At 38.9% G+C, this 16,960-nt stretch overlaps 1 protein-coding gene across 4 annotated transcripts in view; it reads right to left on the reverse strand.

The window, feature by feature from the left end:
* LOC131231716 (long chain acyl-CoA synthetase 6, peroxisomal-like) overlaps positions 1–16,960 on the reverse strand; it is a 127,379-nt gene that overhangs the window by 62,252 nt on the left and 48,167 nt on the right. For all 4 annotated transcript variants that reach the window (XM_058228014.1, XM_058228015.1, XM_058228013.1 and 1 more), the window contains 2 exons: positions 2,405–2,493; positions 2,223–2,311 (listed from right to left, as the gene is read on the reverse strand). In XM_058228014.1, coding sequence (XP_058083997.1) covers positions 2,223–2,311; positions 2,405–2,493 — 178 coding nt within the window. The remainder of the gene's footprint in view (positions 1–2,222; positions 2,312–2,404; positions 2,494–16,960) is intronic.

Genomic DNA, 16,960 nt, shown 5'->3' on the forward strand with positions numbered 1-16,960 from the left:
TCTTATTTTTTCTTTGTTATTATTGAATATTCCCCCGAATCAAATGCATTTGTTTCTTGTCGAAACAATAGACATCATCAAAATTTTGTTTATTAGGAAAAAAAAAAATATTTCAATTTTTTTTTCATGGCACATGATTATATGTAGTGTTCAATTTGTCATTAATAATATTGATAATATCTTAATATTATCGATATCGTAACATGCGCGACGTTGAGACGGCAATCTTTCGTTTCCTCTACAATTGTTGATGATTTATTGGTGAAATATCATGTGTTGTTGATATTTTGCAATATCAGTGGATGTTTGAATGGAAGAAGATTGGATGGTTAAATAGGCCAGATGGGATGGTTGGACTGATTTCTTACAACAACGCATGCTTTTAAAGCCCTTTTTGTAATTTTTTTTATTTCTAAATATGCAAGCATGTACATTTTAACATCTCCTAAGAATTCGCTGAAAATTCCACCGTTTTCCCCATGTTTCCTTGCATTTCCGGTTAACAGTGATATTATTGGTGATATCGATATTGTTTCCATATCCTTGGCCAGCGAAACTTGTAGCGATATCGATACTTCGAACACTAGCCACAGGGAGACAGGGGCTCGCCTCTGATATGTACGTAATGGCTTGGGTGATGTGATGTCCTCATCAACGTACCTTGACCAAGATTTGACCAAATATATAATCAGGTCACGAGATCTGACTGTGTAGAGGAATGGTTTAAAAAATCATGATCGGTCCAAAATGATATAAGTCACCAAACCGAAACACAACCAAAACAAAACAATATGCACCAACATGGACCTAGTTGTAGTGGTTTCGATCCCCTGGCAAGTTGCACTATGAAAAGATTACTTAAATCCATGGAGGTTGACTCATTGATTGCTCTCCGAAGCCATGAACAACTATTGAGCAAGGCCATTAAGTCTAAGTTGGAGGAGGATCAAATTAAGAGGCAAAGGTATGATCGTTTTTGCAGATCTAGGAGCAATTTATGATGTGAGGTACAAAAATTTTCCACTCAAAATAAATATGGTCTATCGGGTTCATTTATAATAATAATAAATAGTTCCGCAGGAAGTTGCCACTTCTAGGGGAGGCATAAATGAACATTATCATTACCATTGGATGGTGATCAAACAGTTGCTAATAAGAACAACTGGTTTCCTTCAATAAGGCCTTCAAACATGTTTCAAGTGAAACATTTGAAACATATTACTTAAATTGACTAGTTTTAAATATAGTGTCAATAATATTGTTCTAATCTGCAATATCGACCTTCAACATCTTTTGTATTGCAAAATGGAACTAAGCATGGGCTTCAAATAAGCACTAACTTCAAACAATTGCCTGAATCTTCGGGTCAAGAGCTAAAACTAAATCCAACTTTCGATGTTGGGATGTTAGGCAATGGTCCTCATCAGCGTTTAGAGTATCATTATTGTTACATGTATCGACTACATGGGATACAAATACATGTATAGATATCATCAATAATATCATAGATACCAGGGAATGTATCGCTATTTGAGGGAAATATTATGGAAACATTGGGACAAAGGTGGAATTTTTTAGTGAAATTTCATATGGTGTTCAAAGATACATGTCTACACACTTAGGATTCAAAATGTCACAACACACGCACACATGATAGGCTTCCATTGCATAGGGGCTCAAACTATGTTAGTAAAAAAATATTTAATTAATAAATTTTATGTTAATGCACTAATTTTTAAGAAATAATGAAATAATTCGGCACATACAATGCACTAATTTAAAACAACTATAGGAGGAGATCACCCAATGAAATTACGGTTTTTTTTTTCTGGAGTTTCATAGGTATTAGTGCTGGTACCATCAATATTGGTGATAACATCAGCGATATCATTACAAGCATTGACAACGCAATATATCTATTGTAAAGGTTTTCACTGATATCTCACGATATCTAAATATCACACAATATTGGCAATATTATCAATAATATCAACTGATGCAATGTATTTTTGGATTACACCCTATATCTGTAACACTGACCTACGATACAGACAATATCAGCCGATATCGTTGATAATATCGATGATGCCAGGAACACTAGTCACTAGTTGTGTGCTTCAACTTTATAATTTATTCCCTACCTATAAAAAAAATGGGGAACGGTATCAAAATGGAACTCATATGTCAATACAAAACAGAACTAGTTTCCTTATTCATCTCACCGTTCATTATTGCTTGCTTCTTGGAATTGTAGGCAGCATTAAATAGCCTCTCTCTTAAGACACCGGACGTCTTTACAGCATTTGTAATGCTGTGGAAATTACAAATTACTTCTATCAGTCACAAGAGAATGATCTTAAAAACTGCAGTCACAAGGATAAATGAATACTTAACAATTTCTTACCCAGCATAAATTCTATTATACAATCGAGGAACACTGCAAAATATTGTTGGCCTTAGAGCTGCCATATCATCCATCAACTTTAAATTATCCTGCATGTAAAAAGCAAATATTCATTGCTTAAACCACGTATCAAGAAAAATCTTAAGCCCTGCTTGGTAGACGTTTAAAAATCAGTTCACCTCAGTTTAGTTAACAGTAATTATGTATTAGAGATTCTAATCTCTAATACAGAATTACTGTTAGCATGAACTCATAACATATTAAAGATCAGGATCTCTAATGCATAATTACTTTTAACTAAAATGAGATGAACTCATTTTTAGGCATCTATGAAACAGGGCTTTAAACTTCTCAAAACTCTTCATCCGAAAATGTTCTTTAAGATCGATGGAGAAGTTGAATATCTATTGACTCAAGGAGGCGCCACTACATATTGAACGAACTCAAATCTGAAGCACCCACATATTTGATGGAACTAGAGTGGCAAGTGCTATTTAGTATTCACATATTTTCACGTGATGATGTAATTTTTGCAGAAATTTATATTCAACATGTCGAGCATAAGTGGTAATATAAATATAGAAGAAACTTGATGGCTATTAAAAAAGCAATGAAGACTTGAGAAACTAATGGTGTTGTTAATCCTAAGAATCATACTCAAAGTATTCAAAAATAGCTATGTAATGGTAACGGTGGGAACTGTTACGTGTTATGGACGGCCGTAACGGCTGTTACGGAAAAAATGTCCCATGCCATAACAGTCCATTATGGGGCCAATACAGGTTTTTCCAAAAATAAAATAACTGTTACAGCCCATATCGTAACACTGCAGGTTAACTTTGTTGACAATTTGAGAAATGAAGCAAACCAAAATAGTAAAAAATTGTCCTAGTGAATTCAAAAGGCAGAGTACATCTATGGCCAATTTGAGAAATGAAGCAAACCAAAATAGTAAAAAGTTGTCCTAGTGAATTCAAAATGCAGAGTACATCTATAGCATCGGAGAGCATCGTGGCTTTGGAAGAAGAGCAGCAATAACTCTAAGACTCTCACTTTGGTGTTTGAACCTCATCTAGAGAAAACCCCATCCTGCTTGGTTTGGTCACAACTTTCCACAATGGATGGTAATAGCTTGAACAAGAGAATTTATTGGTAAGAGAAACAGCTTTTGTCTCTCGCTTTTGAGATCTTATCTTTCTCCGGATTGATCAAGATTCCAATTGTAAGACCAACTCTTGCTCAAATTTCAAAGAAAAATTGGAATTATGGCAACATATGACCCTTCACTGCATTAAGCAGGAGCACGACGTGTACAAGAAAATTTGGAATTATGGCAACATGCGACCTTTCAAAGCGTTAAGAATCATCCCATACCACAGACACACACACACACACACACACACACACACACGTGTGCGTGCACACAGACTGGATCATGACCTACTGCAAATGTTCTCACTATAATAATAGTGCAAACGAGTTGTCATGGCCCCACCTTGTTGCGTTCATGACGTTCACTCCAACCCAATGTTTCCAGCATCGATGATATCAACCAACATATTACCTTGTATCTCACATGTGCGATACGAAACACACAGGTAGTGTCGATATATCTCACCTGCTCGATCAGCTGAGCATTTTCGAATTCCGATCCGTTTCTTTTGTAAATCATGTTAAATCAATGTCAAATAGTTATAAATCAATGATTCTTCATGTTTTGCATGAAAATCGTAGATTTGGAGCTTCAATTTCGAGATTTTGGGGAGATGAGTCAAGTTGTGGAAAATTGAAATTTCCCAATTTCTAGCAAATCAAGTGCAATATGTGTCCAAACATAAAATCAAACATGCATGTAACTTAATCTAGTGATTCTTGGTAATTTGGGATTTTTTGGAATATATATATATATATATATATATATATATTAAAATTGTTTTAAAAACATGAAATGCCACATCGATCAATGGTCAATTGGACCCCATTTTAGAGTATTCAGGAGTGTTTAATAAAATCATCATCACATACACTAATTTTGGGATTTTGGGGAAGATAACCCAATTTGCGAAAAATTGGGAAATTTTCAAAAAAAATCTCGAAATCGGAGAGGATAAGTACCAGTGTTATGTTAGAAGATATCTTCACCAGTATCATTTTACTATGACATGAGCATGGCATTGTCGGTTTGTGGAGAAGAAGTACTATGTGCAGGCTCATTGAGATGGAGATGGTTTTGAGCCACTGCATGGCTTTATGTGGGTCTAAGCCACAACCACACACATTATTCACAAGTATATTCCTAGTTTTCTACGTCTTTTGCTTTTAAATGTATTGCTTGTGTTTCCATACATGTCTTCTTACATTTATAAATTAAAAGAATAAATTTTGAATATACTTGCACCAGTTCAGTCAAACAATGCATAAATTAGGACCCCATACAAAGGAAACCTATCATGTGCACTTGTTTTTTGTAATGTTTTGGTTTCCAAGTGTGTATTGATGTCTTTTTTAACAATCCCCGAAGTTTCCTTGAAAAGTTCGACCAATTTCCCAATGTTTCCTCATGTTTCCCAATAACAGTGATGCATTACACAATACAACCGATATGTATCCGTATCCCAAGCATGCAATACATTACGCGATAACGATATGGAAAACAATGCTCCAACCATCATGTACCACATCCATCATTTGGCCATGGGCCCAGTCATGACAATCCATGACTCATGTAGGCTACACAAGCAAGAACAGTTAGAAGGGGAGAGGTGTGCTCTCAAAAGTGTTCCCTACAATTTGCTCACCAGAGTCATGGATTGGCATGAATTTTGGCCCATGGATACAATGGATGTCATCAACACATCGTAGTGGGCCCGCAAAGGATGTTTGCACAATAATTGTGCTACTTTAAAGAAAAAGGTCTGGCCGAAAAAAGTGGAAAGGGAGATCAATTGTGGCAAGCAAATTTTCTCGCACGGGGAATCCAACTCAGCACGAGTCATAGTCCTAGATGCTGAGTTTGATTGCAATAGGTACCTATGGAAGGGGAAAGGGACGATCATCGAGGAAAATCCAAAAGGTTGGACGATTGTGCATAAAAAGAAGATCGAAACTTGGAAGCAAGGTCCATTATTATCAACAAATCTTACAGAATTTCTGACTCTCTACGTAGTAGGTCTTCCAAATGGCTGGCTCCTGATCAACTTCAAGAGATCTTCGGCCAAGCTGAAAAAGCGATGGAAGTATTTATCCCCTAGCATCGGAATTCAGCAGTACGCCATGGCTTGGTTTTTATTAGAATGAGTTAGGAGGAGGAAATCGAGAAGGCAATGAAGCTACTGAATGGAGAAAGTTTTGGTGGTAAGAAATTGGCAGTTCAGAAGGCACGGTATCGTCTTGAGGTAAAGAACAGTAAGGGTGTCAGAAAGAAAGAAGTTGCGATGAAAGGAAGTAACGAAAGCATTGAAAGGAATGATAAGAAGACGGAACAAATAGGTGGGAGGAGAAATTTCAAAACAATTACAAATCCGAAAATAGGGTTAGAGATAGAACTTATAAAGAGGTCCTGGAAAATTCTTTCGAGAGTGCGTACCAAGGAGAAGCCATGAAAGTAGAAATAGGGAGGATAACTCAAGCACGGAAAGAAAAAGGGGAATGGAGGATGGAGACAGGGGAAGGGCCGGAGATTAGAGTCTTTGAACAATTATTGGAAAACTCGTGGAAGGAACTGGAGTTTAGCTTCGTTTTATCAGTTCAAATAGGAACTACGGTGGAGGAGATGGATTTGCGGTTAGAGGAAAATTGTAATTTGGATCAAGATGACCGCTTAAGTAAAATGATCATGAACGACGCACTATGGGTAGTAGTTGAATCCATAAAAGTTGATAATTTCTTCATGTCATGCAACTTATCTCAAGACTAAATGGTGAAAGAAATTAAATATTGGGAAAATTGGTCCATGTTTGGATAGGAAGACCTATGGATCCAAATCACCGACTATCCTCTCGAACTCTAGATTGACGTAATCTTTAAGGTAATCGGGGCCTGCATTGGAGATGTAATAGAGATTGATCCTGCGTCTGCAAACTATGAAGATCTTCTGATGAGGACATCTGAGCAACATACCAGAGGAGGAGGGTTAAGCCAGTTTCCTTATGGCTAGACGACCATTACATGGGACCCAATTTGCCCAATTCACATTCCTAGCCATGTTGAAGACCCCATGTGCATGTTTGTGCATCTTTAAAGGCCCCACACTGGAAAGATGCACATGGGTTGCGTATAAAAGCTTGATGGACACATCAGACCGTTGGATCGAGTGGACACGATGATCAGACCGTTGGATCATCATCATTGGACATCTTGATCGTGGACCCCCTTGGGCCACGTAAATGGTTTAGTTGTTTAAATTGTTTACATGCTTCGTTATTTTTGATATACCTTATATTTGTGTTGAGATTAGGGAGTTAAGAACAACTTTTAATTTATTAAGCGTCTTTATGTTAAGAATCTTATTTGAGAGAGTCATGTTGTAAATGATACTAAAAAAGAGAAATATTGGTGTGTGAAGCTATAATGCCATTATTTTGAAGAAAAAAAATGTGTTTTATATTCTTTATGTGATTTAAAGAATACTCCATGTGATTTGGAGCTCAGGTGTGGTGTGATTTAATTCCCCATTCAACGGAGGTGCAAGGCTTCCATCTATCATCTTCATTCTCTCTTCCTTTCTATCCAAAAGATGTATTTTCCTAAAAACTTCATCTATCTTCTTCCATCTTATCCAAGATCATCTAAATCATCTTTTTCTTCAACTTTTCATCATCCAACTTCAACCCCAACCGAAATCAACCATTGAGGACCCAAAAACCCTAACCAATGACCCACACGTGTGAGCCCCTACGCCGACTGTACGAACAACTGCTCAATCCGTTGATTTCCCCTTGCTTCCCCCATCAAAACCCCTTAATTCCCCATTCATAACCCTACCCTAAACCCTAGATCCGCAATTTCCTATTTTCCCCGATTTCTAAAAACCCTAATTCCAAAATCCTCAATTCTCATGAACCCTAATTTTCCAATTGTCATATTTTCCCCTTCCTAACCCTAGTCATAAAACCTACAAGTCAACACCTTAAGTGTGGAACGTGCCTATGCTAAATTGGAAGTTTTATCCTTCCATCGGGCCTAGTTTTAATTTATTTATGTGATTTCTTAGCATGCAGGCATGTGATTTAGGTTAAATCAGATTTTATTTCCTATTATTTAATCTTAATTACTTGTTGGGTTAGCATTTTTTGTTAATTGAATTACTTTATGGACTCTTTCATAATCTCCACGTAGCATGCTAGCATTAAAATCATGTGTCCTGCATCATCTTCGCCTCATCAAATTGTGAATCAGGAAGGAAGAAATTTAGCTGGGGATGGAGCAGGAGGAAGGCATGGCCACAGAGGAAGATGTGACTATTTTAGTGCAACTAGCACAAGATGTTCTGGAATCTTCATTAATGGTGGTCTAGGTGATCGAAACTGAAGGTACGTCTTCAGAGAACTCCAAAGGAGCACAGGAACATTTAGAGATGTGTTGTCGCTCGTCTAATGGCGGGTAGGGAGAAACTAAGAAAAGCTTAAAGGAGTTGTTGACACGTGGTGAAAAGGTTCATAACCCTTGCGAGGAATCGCTTCCCTTGTCAAGAGTGGGTCTTAAGGTGGAAGTGGTTAATGGACCAATAGAACAAGGACATGTGGTGAGGCTCCTGAAGCTTCTCATCAAGCTAGGGAAGAGACTGAGGATACATGTTTGGGTGACATCATGGCAAATGCGACTTTATTAAATTGAGTTCAAATCCAGAACGACTTACACAAGGTCTTCTTAGCAAATGTGCTAGGAGAACTACGTGTGATGCTTTTTACAAATGAAGGGATTACACATGTGGTATGCTTCGCACAAGTGGGAGAATATTTAAGTCATGGCACTTGTCTCAATTACATTCACAACGAATTGCAGGAGGGGATATGAGACAGGAACGATGGGTCCATCTTTCGGCGAATGAAGAAAAAAGTCACATGGAATGTGCAGGAAGGAGCGAAGGCATAGGAGAGCAGATGATAACAAATAATCACAAAATGGTGGTGACCCATTCTATTTAAATGGTGTAGAACTTACCGAATAAAATTAACTAAAAAAAATTAACTCTTAGTTTCTTTTTCATGTAAATGGTGGTGTACCATTCATATGAATGGAGTAAAACTCACAATTTAAAAAAACTTAAGAAGTTATGTTAACTGTTACTCTATAAAAATAACTAAAAAATTAACTGTTAGTTTCTTTTTTATGTAAATGGTGGTGAACCATTCTTACGAATGGCGTAAAACTCACAATTTAGAAAAACTTAAAAAGTTATGTTGAAATCTTCGTTCTTCTTCTTCCTTTTTTTTTTTCGAATTTCCACCTATTTCATTAGATGGACTGTGTTTGGATGATATCGAGCAATATTCCTACAGTATTTATCAAAAATATTGAGTGGGGATAGGTAGCAAAAGTGGTCCAAAGGAGGTAGGTTCACGACATCTCTACAATAACTCGATTTAATGCAGGGGCATTTTCACACTGGGCTCGAGTGGGGTCGCCTGTTGGATGCAGGGGCACACTCGGGGTGGGTGACCCATGCGATTTGCGGCCCATGGGGGAGGTCCCTTCAAAATTATAAAACGAAATGGTCTCAATGCTTATGTGATAGATCATCCACCTTCCGTGGGATGCGGGGACACACTCGAGGTGGGCGGCCCATGTGACTTGGGGCCCACGAAGGGGGTTCGGCTGAGGTCCTTACCCATGAGATGTGGGGCCTGGGTTATGAGATAAAGGGATTAATTCGCCATACTCTAACAGTTCGAGCTTTTAGAGCAAGTGGTTAATTATCCTGCATCAAATTGGTATCAAAGCGGGAGGTCTCGTGTTCGAGACTCCTCACCAGGGGTGATTAATGCAGGGGCATTTTCACACTGGGCTCGAGTGGGGTCGCCTGTTGGATGCAGGGGCACACTCGGGGTGGGTGACCCATGCGATTTGCGGCCCACGGGGGAGGTCTCGTGTTCGAGACTCCTTACCAAGGGTGATAATGCGCTGATAATGCGCATTTCACACCGAGCTCGAGTGGGGTAGCCCGTGGGATGCGGGGACACACTCGAGGTGGGCGGCCCATGTGATTTGGGGCCCACGAAGGGGGTTCAGCCGAGGTCCTAACCCATGAGATGTGGGGCCTGGGTTATGAGATAAAGGGATTAATTCGTCATACTCTAACAGTTCAAGCTTTTAGAGCAAATGGTTCGTTTTTTAGAAACTAGGTCGATTCTTTAAAAAAATAAAAAAATAAAAAATAAAAAATAAAAAATAAAAAATCTCTTATATTTTGACAACTATATTGCTAAATTTTGGTTGGCACCCTACACTAAACATGGAACAATTGCAAGAGTCATTAAACAAGTTGTCCCAAAAGTTGGAGTTTATGATTAAGCGCTTGGAAATGGACCAATGCTTTGAGCAGCTTGATGAACGCATTGCCCGACTAAAGACCATCGCCAAGACAAACCCCACCATTGGGGTAGATGTCCAATCTCAGGCAGGTGGCCTGAAGGATAGACCAATGAATGGAGTTGGCCAAGGAATCAGTTATGGGCGTGCACCCGTGTACCCACCCCATGAGGGACATCAAGACCACTATTTTGAGGGATACAACATATGGAGCCTTGTGACTAGAGAGAGTGCACCAGATGTTAGTGTAGAGTTACCCACTGAAGTCATTCCAGTAGTGGATGAGTTTTGTGATGTTGGTCCTGATGATCTACCGGATGAGTCCCCTAGGAAGGATATAGAGTACACCAGAACATGGGACACCGTAATACCTACAACCGAGTTTATGTTTAATAATTTTGTCGATAGGTCCACAGGTTTAAGTCCTCGTGAAGTCGTTACTGATTATAAACCTAGGAAAATTATTGATCGTCCCTATGTTACTGTCCCATAGGCCGTTAGAGTTTGTAGTCTTTTGCGCATCATATTCATTCATGGCATGAAGAAATCAGGCAGAAGATCATGACTAATAATAAACATTGCACATTTTCTACAGACCAGTATAAATGTTTCAAAGGATTCAATATTGGGGACTATGATGGTCTGCATCAGGCCCGAGCGGTATCCTTCGAGGGCCGTTCGTAAGTTACACGCGTGTAGCGCTGGACCCGTCAAAATTATAAAACGAAACGGTTTTAATGTGTATGAGGTAGATCTTCCACCTTCCATGAGAATTATTTTCACATCCGATGTGGAGGATTTAGTTACTTTTCAGGGGACCACTGATACTTTGTCCGGCCCTTCGCCCACCCATCCTAATTCCCCATATTTATCCCTTGAACCATGGCCCCTTCCCAACCCATTTTCCCAGCCTCTACCTCCCATATTTACTTTTCCTAACCTTTCTTCCCAGCCTCTACCTCCCATACCTACCCTTCCCGACCCATTTTTCCAGCCTCTACGTCCCATACCTACCCATCCCGACCCATTTTCCCAGCCTCTACCTCCCATATCTACCATTTCCAACCCATTTTTTCAGCCTCTACGTCCCATACCTACTCGTCCCGACCCATGTTCCCAGCCTCTACCTCCCATACCTACCCATCCCGACCCATCTTCCCAGCCTCTACCTCCCATACCTATCCTTCCTGACTCATTTTTCCAACCTCTATCTCTCATACCTAACCTTCACACACCCAAAAAGAAAATGGAGGATATCCTGGACCATTAAATAGTTTCAACGTCGGATGGCGGGTTTCAGAAGTACGTGGTTAAATGGAAGTCACGCCCAGCTTCAGACAGCACGTGGCTCACTGAGGAGGAGCTTCAGAGACTTGATCCTGACATCTTGAAGCGGTTCAGGAGTTTTATTTAGCCAGTGACGAAATCTTTGCAGCCGGGGAGAATTGATGGGGACATCACGTGCACACGTGCACTCACGCCGCCCCCCTAAGCATGTACGTACGTAGAAGGAGGACCCCACCATCGATTTGGCTCGATGACGACGTCCAGGGAGGGCCTCCTAGCTAGAAGTCAAGTTTTGGTTCAGCAAAGTGGCCCGATAGTCAAGAAAAGCCCACCATGGGATCTCATGATCGTAGCCCACTCGTCGGATTGGTTTTATATTTTAGGTTTTGCTTATTGTTATTATTTAGAACATCGTGAACGCTTTAGATTTCCTTGTTTGGTTTTTATTTTAGTTTACTCCATCGCTAAGTAATAGGTGTCACACATGGTGCGAGTTTTTGGGTATAGGGTTCTCCCTATAAATAGGCACCCCTTGTAGTTCTTTTCATTCATTGAAGTTAATAAAAAATTTCTGCTTTATTTTTCTGCTCTCTTCGTGAGTTGTGGAAGAATTCAAAAGTGGGTGCGAAGCCCTCCCTTTTCGAAGGGCAAACTACCGTGGTGCAAAGCCACATCGATCCCAATTCACCCCCATCTTCCATCATCTTTTTTTCCATATTCCCCCACCATCTGTACTTCGAATTTGTCCTTTTGTTGCATCAGATTTCTTCCTTACAGCAGGTTTCCAGATTTCGGCCCGCAGGCGAGCTAAAACTTCGGCGGAGCACCACGCACAAACCATACATCGGATCGAGCTGAGATTTGGCAATTTTGGAGTCCATCCCTGGCCGACCAGGGCCAAGGTGGCCTTTTTCTAAATAGTGAGCCCCACACACGTGCGGCCGGGATCACACGCACGTCCGTCTGAGCCATTGTTGCCGTCCACACGCGGGATCATCTTTTGGCTCAGGTTTTTATCCTCTTTTATCCCCTCATAGCCGTTTTTCATGAATCCTAACCCTATATTACATGATCCCTAATTGATTTGCCCCTTTTTATCACCTTAGGATTCCTTGGATTGAAATTAGGGAATCCCTTGGATTAGGGACTGATTTTTATGGATGAATAGTTGATTTTATTTCCCTCTGACATCGTTTGGTTTATAATTTTTATTGGTCCAGTCCTAGCCTGTGTCGGCTTGGACCCGCATAGATTCCCCTTTTTAATTGAATGTTTGAATTTTCATGTGGGACGTGGAATTTGTGTGATTGTTTCTGAATTGGTAGGATCTAAGCCTGAAATCTTGCATATCATATTTAATTTTCCATGTCCTGCATTATTGATTATGCGATATTTTCAATAAGAAAACGCCAACCATAGTGTGCCGTAAAGACCGTTACGTAAAGGTAACAATGGCAACCGTTACACATTACGGGGTCGTAACGGTCGTAACAGCCGTTATGGAAAAAAATGACCTGTAATTGCCATTAATGGCACATTACGTCCCCTATAAAGGCCATTACAACCCCGTAATTGTTTGTTATGGGGAATATATAAGTTTTCCATACTTTTTAATCAACATTACGGGGCAGATACATGTTTTCAGGATATTTTTTTTCAATAAAAAAAGAGATCATAATGGCCGTTACGGGGGCTGTAACAGCCGTTACGACCCATATTGCAAAGGTAATGGTGGTGGCCGTTACAGCCACCGTTACTGTTACAGAACACCTTGACGCGAACTGAGGGATACGAATAAAAGGGTTTTCAGTGTCACTGAGCTAGCAACACCAAAATAATCGGCGATATTATCAATTTTTTGCCAATAATGGGAATATTGTTGTAGACCCTTGAAGAGAGTTAGCAATGGAAAAGGTTCTTTACAAGTCTGCCATAGGGGAGCCTCATGTATGCCATGTTATTTGAGGCCTAATATATGGTTAGCTGAAACCAAAGCAATCAAGGCATGAACACTAGTCTAATGTCAATCACGATATAAAGTATCGCAGGAGAACTTTGCATTATGTTTTCCAAGTTGATCAAGATTCTAGAAAATTACCCAGTGGATACATATTCTGAATGGACGGTATTACTATCAGTTCGTGTAGCATGAAGCAAATTTTCATCACAGATTCCCCTATGGATATGTGCTGGGAGTGAAGCAACCAAAGAACCTGTTTGGCTCAGGAACCTCATGTCGTTCCAACGGTTGTTAAACTACTCCTAATATATTGTGACAACAACAGAGGGGTTGCAGCTGAAAGAACCTTGAAAGTACAAAGGGTCTAAGCTCATAGATAGAAACTACCACATTGTTTAAGAATCTATACAAAGGGTCTAAGCTCATAGATAGAAACTACCGCATTGTTTAAGAATCTATGAAGACTCAAGAGATAAATGTGTTTAAGATAGCCTCTATTGAATCAGAAAGATCCTCTCACAAAGGCATTGACCACAAAAGTCTTCTCAATCCACGTGTATAATATGGGGTTATGTGTTGACTTCGATTAGCTTTAGGGCAAGTGGGAGTTTGTTAGATATTTGTGCCTGAAATGCCAATGATATATATTTTGATGGCTAATGTTCATCTATGACCACACAATTGAATGAAATATTAACAGCCACCGATCCTTAGCGTTCTTCAGATCATAGCTATAAATATCACTGAACCCTTTTAACCAGGAGAAAGGTCCCTCTTGATTAAACATACCATCCGTCAGTAAACTACTTGTGTTTTTCATCAGTAATTGTGTGTGGAACTTATGCAATTAATATTTTAGTGGGTTTCTAAAGTTTCCTTATGAAATTTCTCTTGTGGGTCCAGAAGGAAAGAATGAAGTTGACACAATGGCCATCATGGCTAAGGGAGAGGTGTGTCTCCAAGGTTCTCGAGTGCCCTAAATTCCTTAGCCACTTCATCGGGTTTGGATGACTTGGGATTAGTTTTGTGGTTATCTTGTATGACAAGGAACCAAATAAGAGTTGGGATGGATCCATCTCCACAATTGGGCATCTTGTTGCAAATGTCCTTCACCACATGAAACTGTGTGTTCACTTCCTAACAAGTTCCTGCAATAGGCTTCATTGGAAATTTGCATTGGAGCATTGTATCAAGTCTCCTAACAAAGGGGTCCATCATGCTAAGATTGGATCAACTTGATCACGTGTTAGCTTTGACTAATCCTTAGACATAAGGTCATGGAAGGACTTCATGATCCTACTATGGGGACCTTGACACACTTATCGAGCTTACATTAGTGGTTGACATACATTTGTTGTTAGGTGAAAACATTTAGGATGCGATGGAAGCCTTACATGAAAAGGGATCGACTAGTCTTCACTGGACCTAGTTGTGAATAGATCTTGCCGATCTAACATCCATCAAGTGTTTTAAAAGATAGTCGATGCACTCAAATATTTTTAAAAGGTTTCTCGAATGTTTTCAACAACTAGATATTTTTATTCCACCATTAAGGTGTTTTTATCAAACATGATGGATATCCAACTATAAGATCTTTTAGTGGTCCACCTCTTGAGCTTGCAATTTTGGACCAAGGATGGACACCACAAATAGTGGAAGGATTTGGCTCAATCTGAGTGCATTAATAGGCAGGATTAAAAACATTTGTTGAAGTAGGGCATACCGAAGTCAATAGGGGTGTCAGTAGCATACTGGTGCTTTCACATGAAAGACAATACAACTATAAAAAGATCCTATCTCTAGAAGGGCCCAAGAAAACTTGGACACTCCCATCCCCACCTAGGGAAGAAGAAGATCCATTGCCCATTACATTGACTCATTGTAGTTCCCTTCCTCGGCTCTCACATCTCTAGTCCGATAGTAGGTGTGAGCATTGTTCGGAGTATCCCCGATATTTTATCGGTAATGTATCACTAAGTATTGCCAATATTTTCAACTACGTAAATTCCAAGTGTCACTTGTATCGCCAATGAATCGATATCGCCAATGCATTACGAATATTTTTTACTGTGTAAATTCCAGGTGTCGCTTGTATCGCCAATGTATCAGTGATATTTCGATAATATCGGCAGTGTATTGATATTGTCAAAAATCTGTTTATTAAAATTTTTTCCATTTCAATTTTTTTTATAGGTGCATGGTTGCATGCAATGTTCAAATTGCCAATATGATAATATCGATAATATCACAATATTATCGTTATCGCAACATGGGCGATATCGAGACCATAGCCTTTCATTTCCTTTCCAATTGTCGACAATTTCTTGGTGAAATATCGTGTATTGTTGATATTTTGAAATATCTACAGATGTTTGGATGGATGGTTGGGTGGATAGATGGTATTAATGGGATGGTCGAACTGATTTCTTACGACAACACATGCTTTTAGGCCCCCATTAAATGGAAACTTATTATGTATGCATTCTTTCTACAAATATTTTATTCCTAAATATGCAAATATGTGTATTTTAACATCTCCTCAAGTTTCACTAAAATTTTCATTGTTTTCCCTATGTTTCCCCACATTTATGATTATCAGCGATATTATCGGTGACATCCATATGGTTTTCATACCCTTGGCCAACAAAACTTGTAGCGATACCAATACTTCGAACACTGAGTGTGAGAATGCATTCAAGTTTCACAATTTCCCCTCACTAAAGATATATCAAGAAGAGGCCTTCTACTTTGAAGAATCAGCATCAGGCAAATAGAGAACCAAAGAATCCAATCAAAGGTATGATCTTAACACTTGGTTTGAGCCTTTTGGAAATTTGATATCATTTAGTAGGAAGAAAAACCTAACATGATTAAAACTGGTTTAAAGAAAAGCTTTACGCTTCCGTTTATCAAAAAAATCCATCACTTTCCCTTCTTAGTTCAAGGGGAATAAAGACTCCCTATCACACGCCAATCATTAAGAAATTCACCACCTAGTCATAGACCAATGTCCCTGGTGCAACCTAGTTATCAAGTTAATTAGATCTCGATACCGAAATTACAAGAAATGTACAAGAGAACACCCAGTAGATTGTGAGAAATAATTTTATTGACATGAAACCTATTCGCATACAGAATTTAAGACAAACTCACACCTGAAAATTCCTAACAACTTTGAATGAATTTTCAATGAGAATCCTCCCAACTAAAAGATTGATTTCAAATTAATCTAATCTAGTTAAGATGTTAAAAGCCTAATAATAGTAAAAGCAAATCTAAGAAATAATCCTCCAAATCTTCAATCACATCTTCCAATTAGCCCATATATCCAGTGTTTGAAATATCGGCATCACGTTACATATCACATCCTTGGGATAAAAATATATATTGGTTATCGCACGGAACATATCGTTTATATAGGGTAATTTACGACACTTTTTGGGAAACATAGGGAAACATTGGGGGAAATGGTTGATTTTTTCATTGAAACTTCAGGGATTATTAAAAAAGAGCTTAATACACACTTTTCAATCATAACATCTCAACAAAGAAGTGCCAATAATAGGTTTCCTTTGTATAGGGTCCTAAACTATGAGTTATCTAACTGAACTAATGCAACTATATTCAAATTGAATGGATAACGTTTAGAGTGTATGTGATGATCATTTCATCAAACACTCCTAAATACTTTGAAATTTGTCTCAATTGTCAGCTGGTTTAAGGGAAATTTTGAAAAAAAAAATGACTTTTTTATCAAATTTTAATTAAAAAATAATTTT

The sequence above is a fragment of the Magnolia sinica genome, chromosome 17 (genome assembly GCF_029962835.1).
Source record: "Magnolia sinica isolate HGM2019 chromosome 17, MsV1, whole genome shotgun sequence".
Taxonomy (NCBI): Eukaryota; Viridiplantae; Streptophyta; class Magnoliopsida; order Magnoliales; family Magnoliaceae; genus Magnolia; species Magnolia sinica.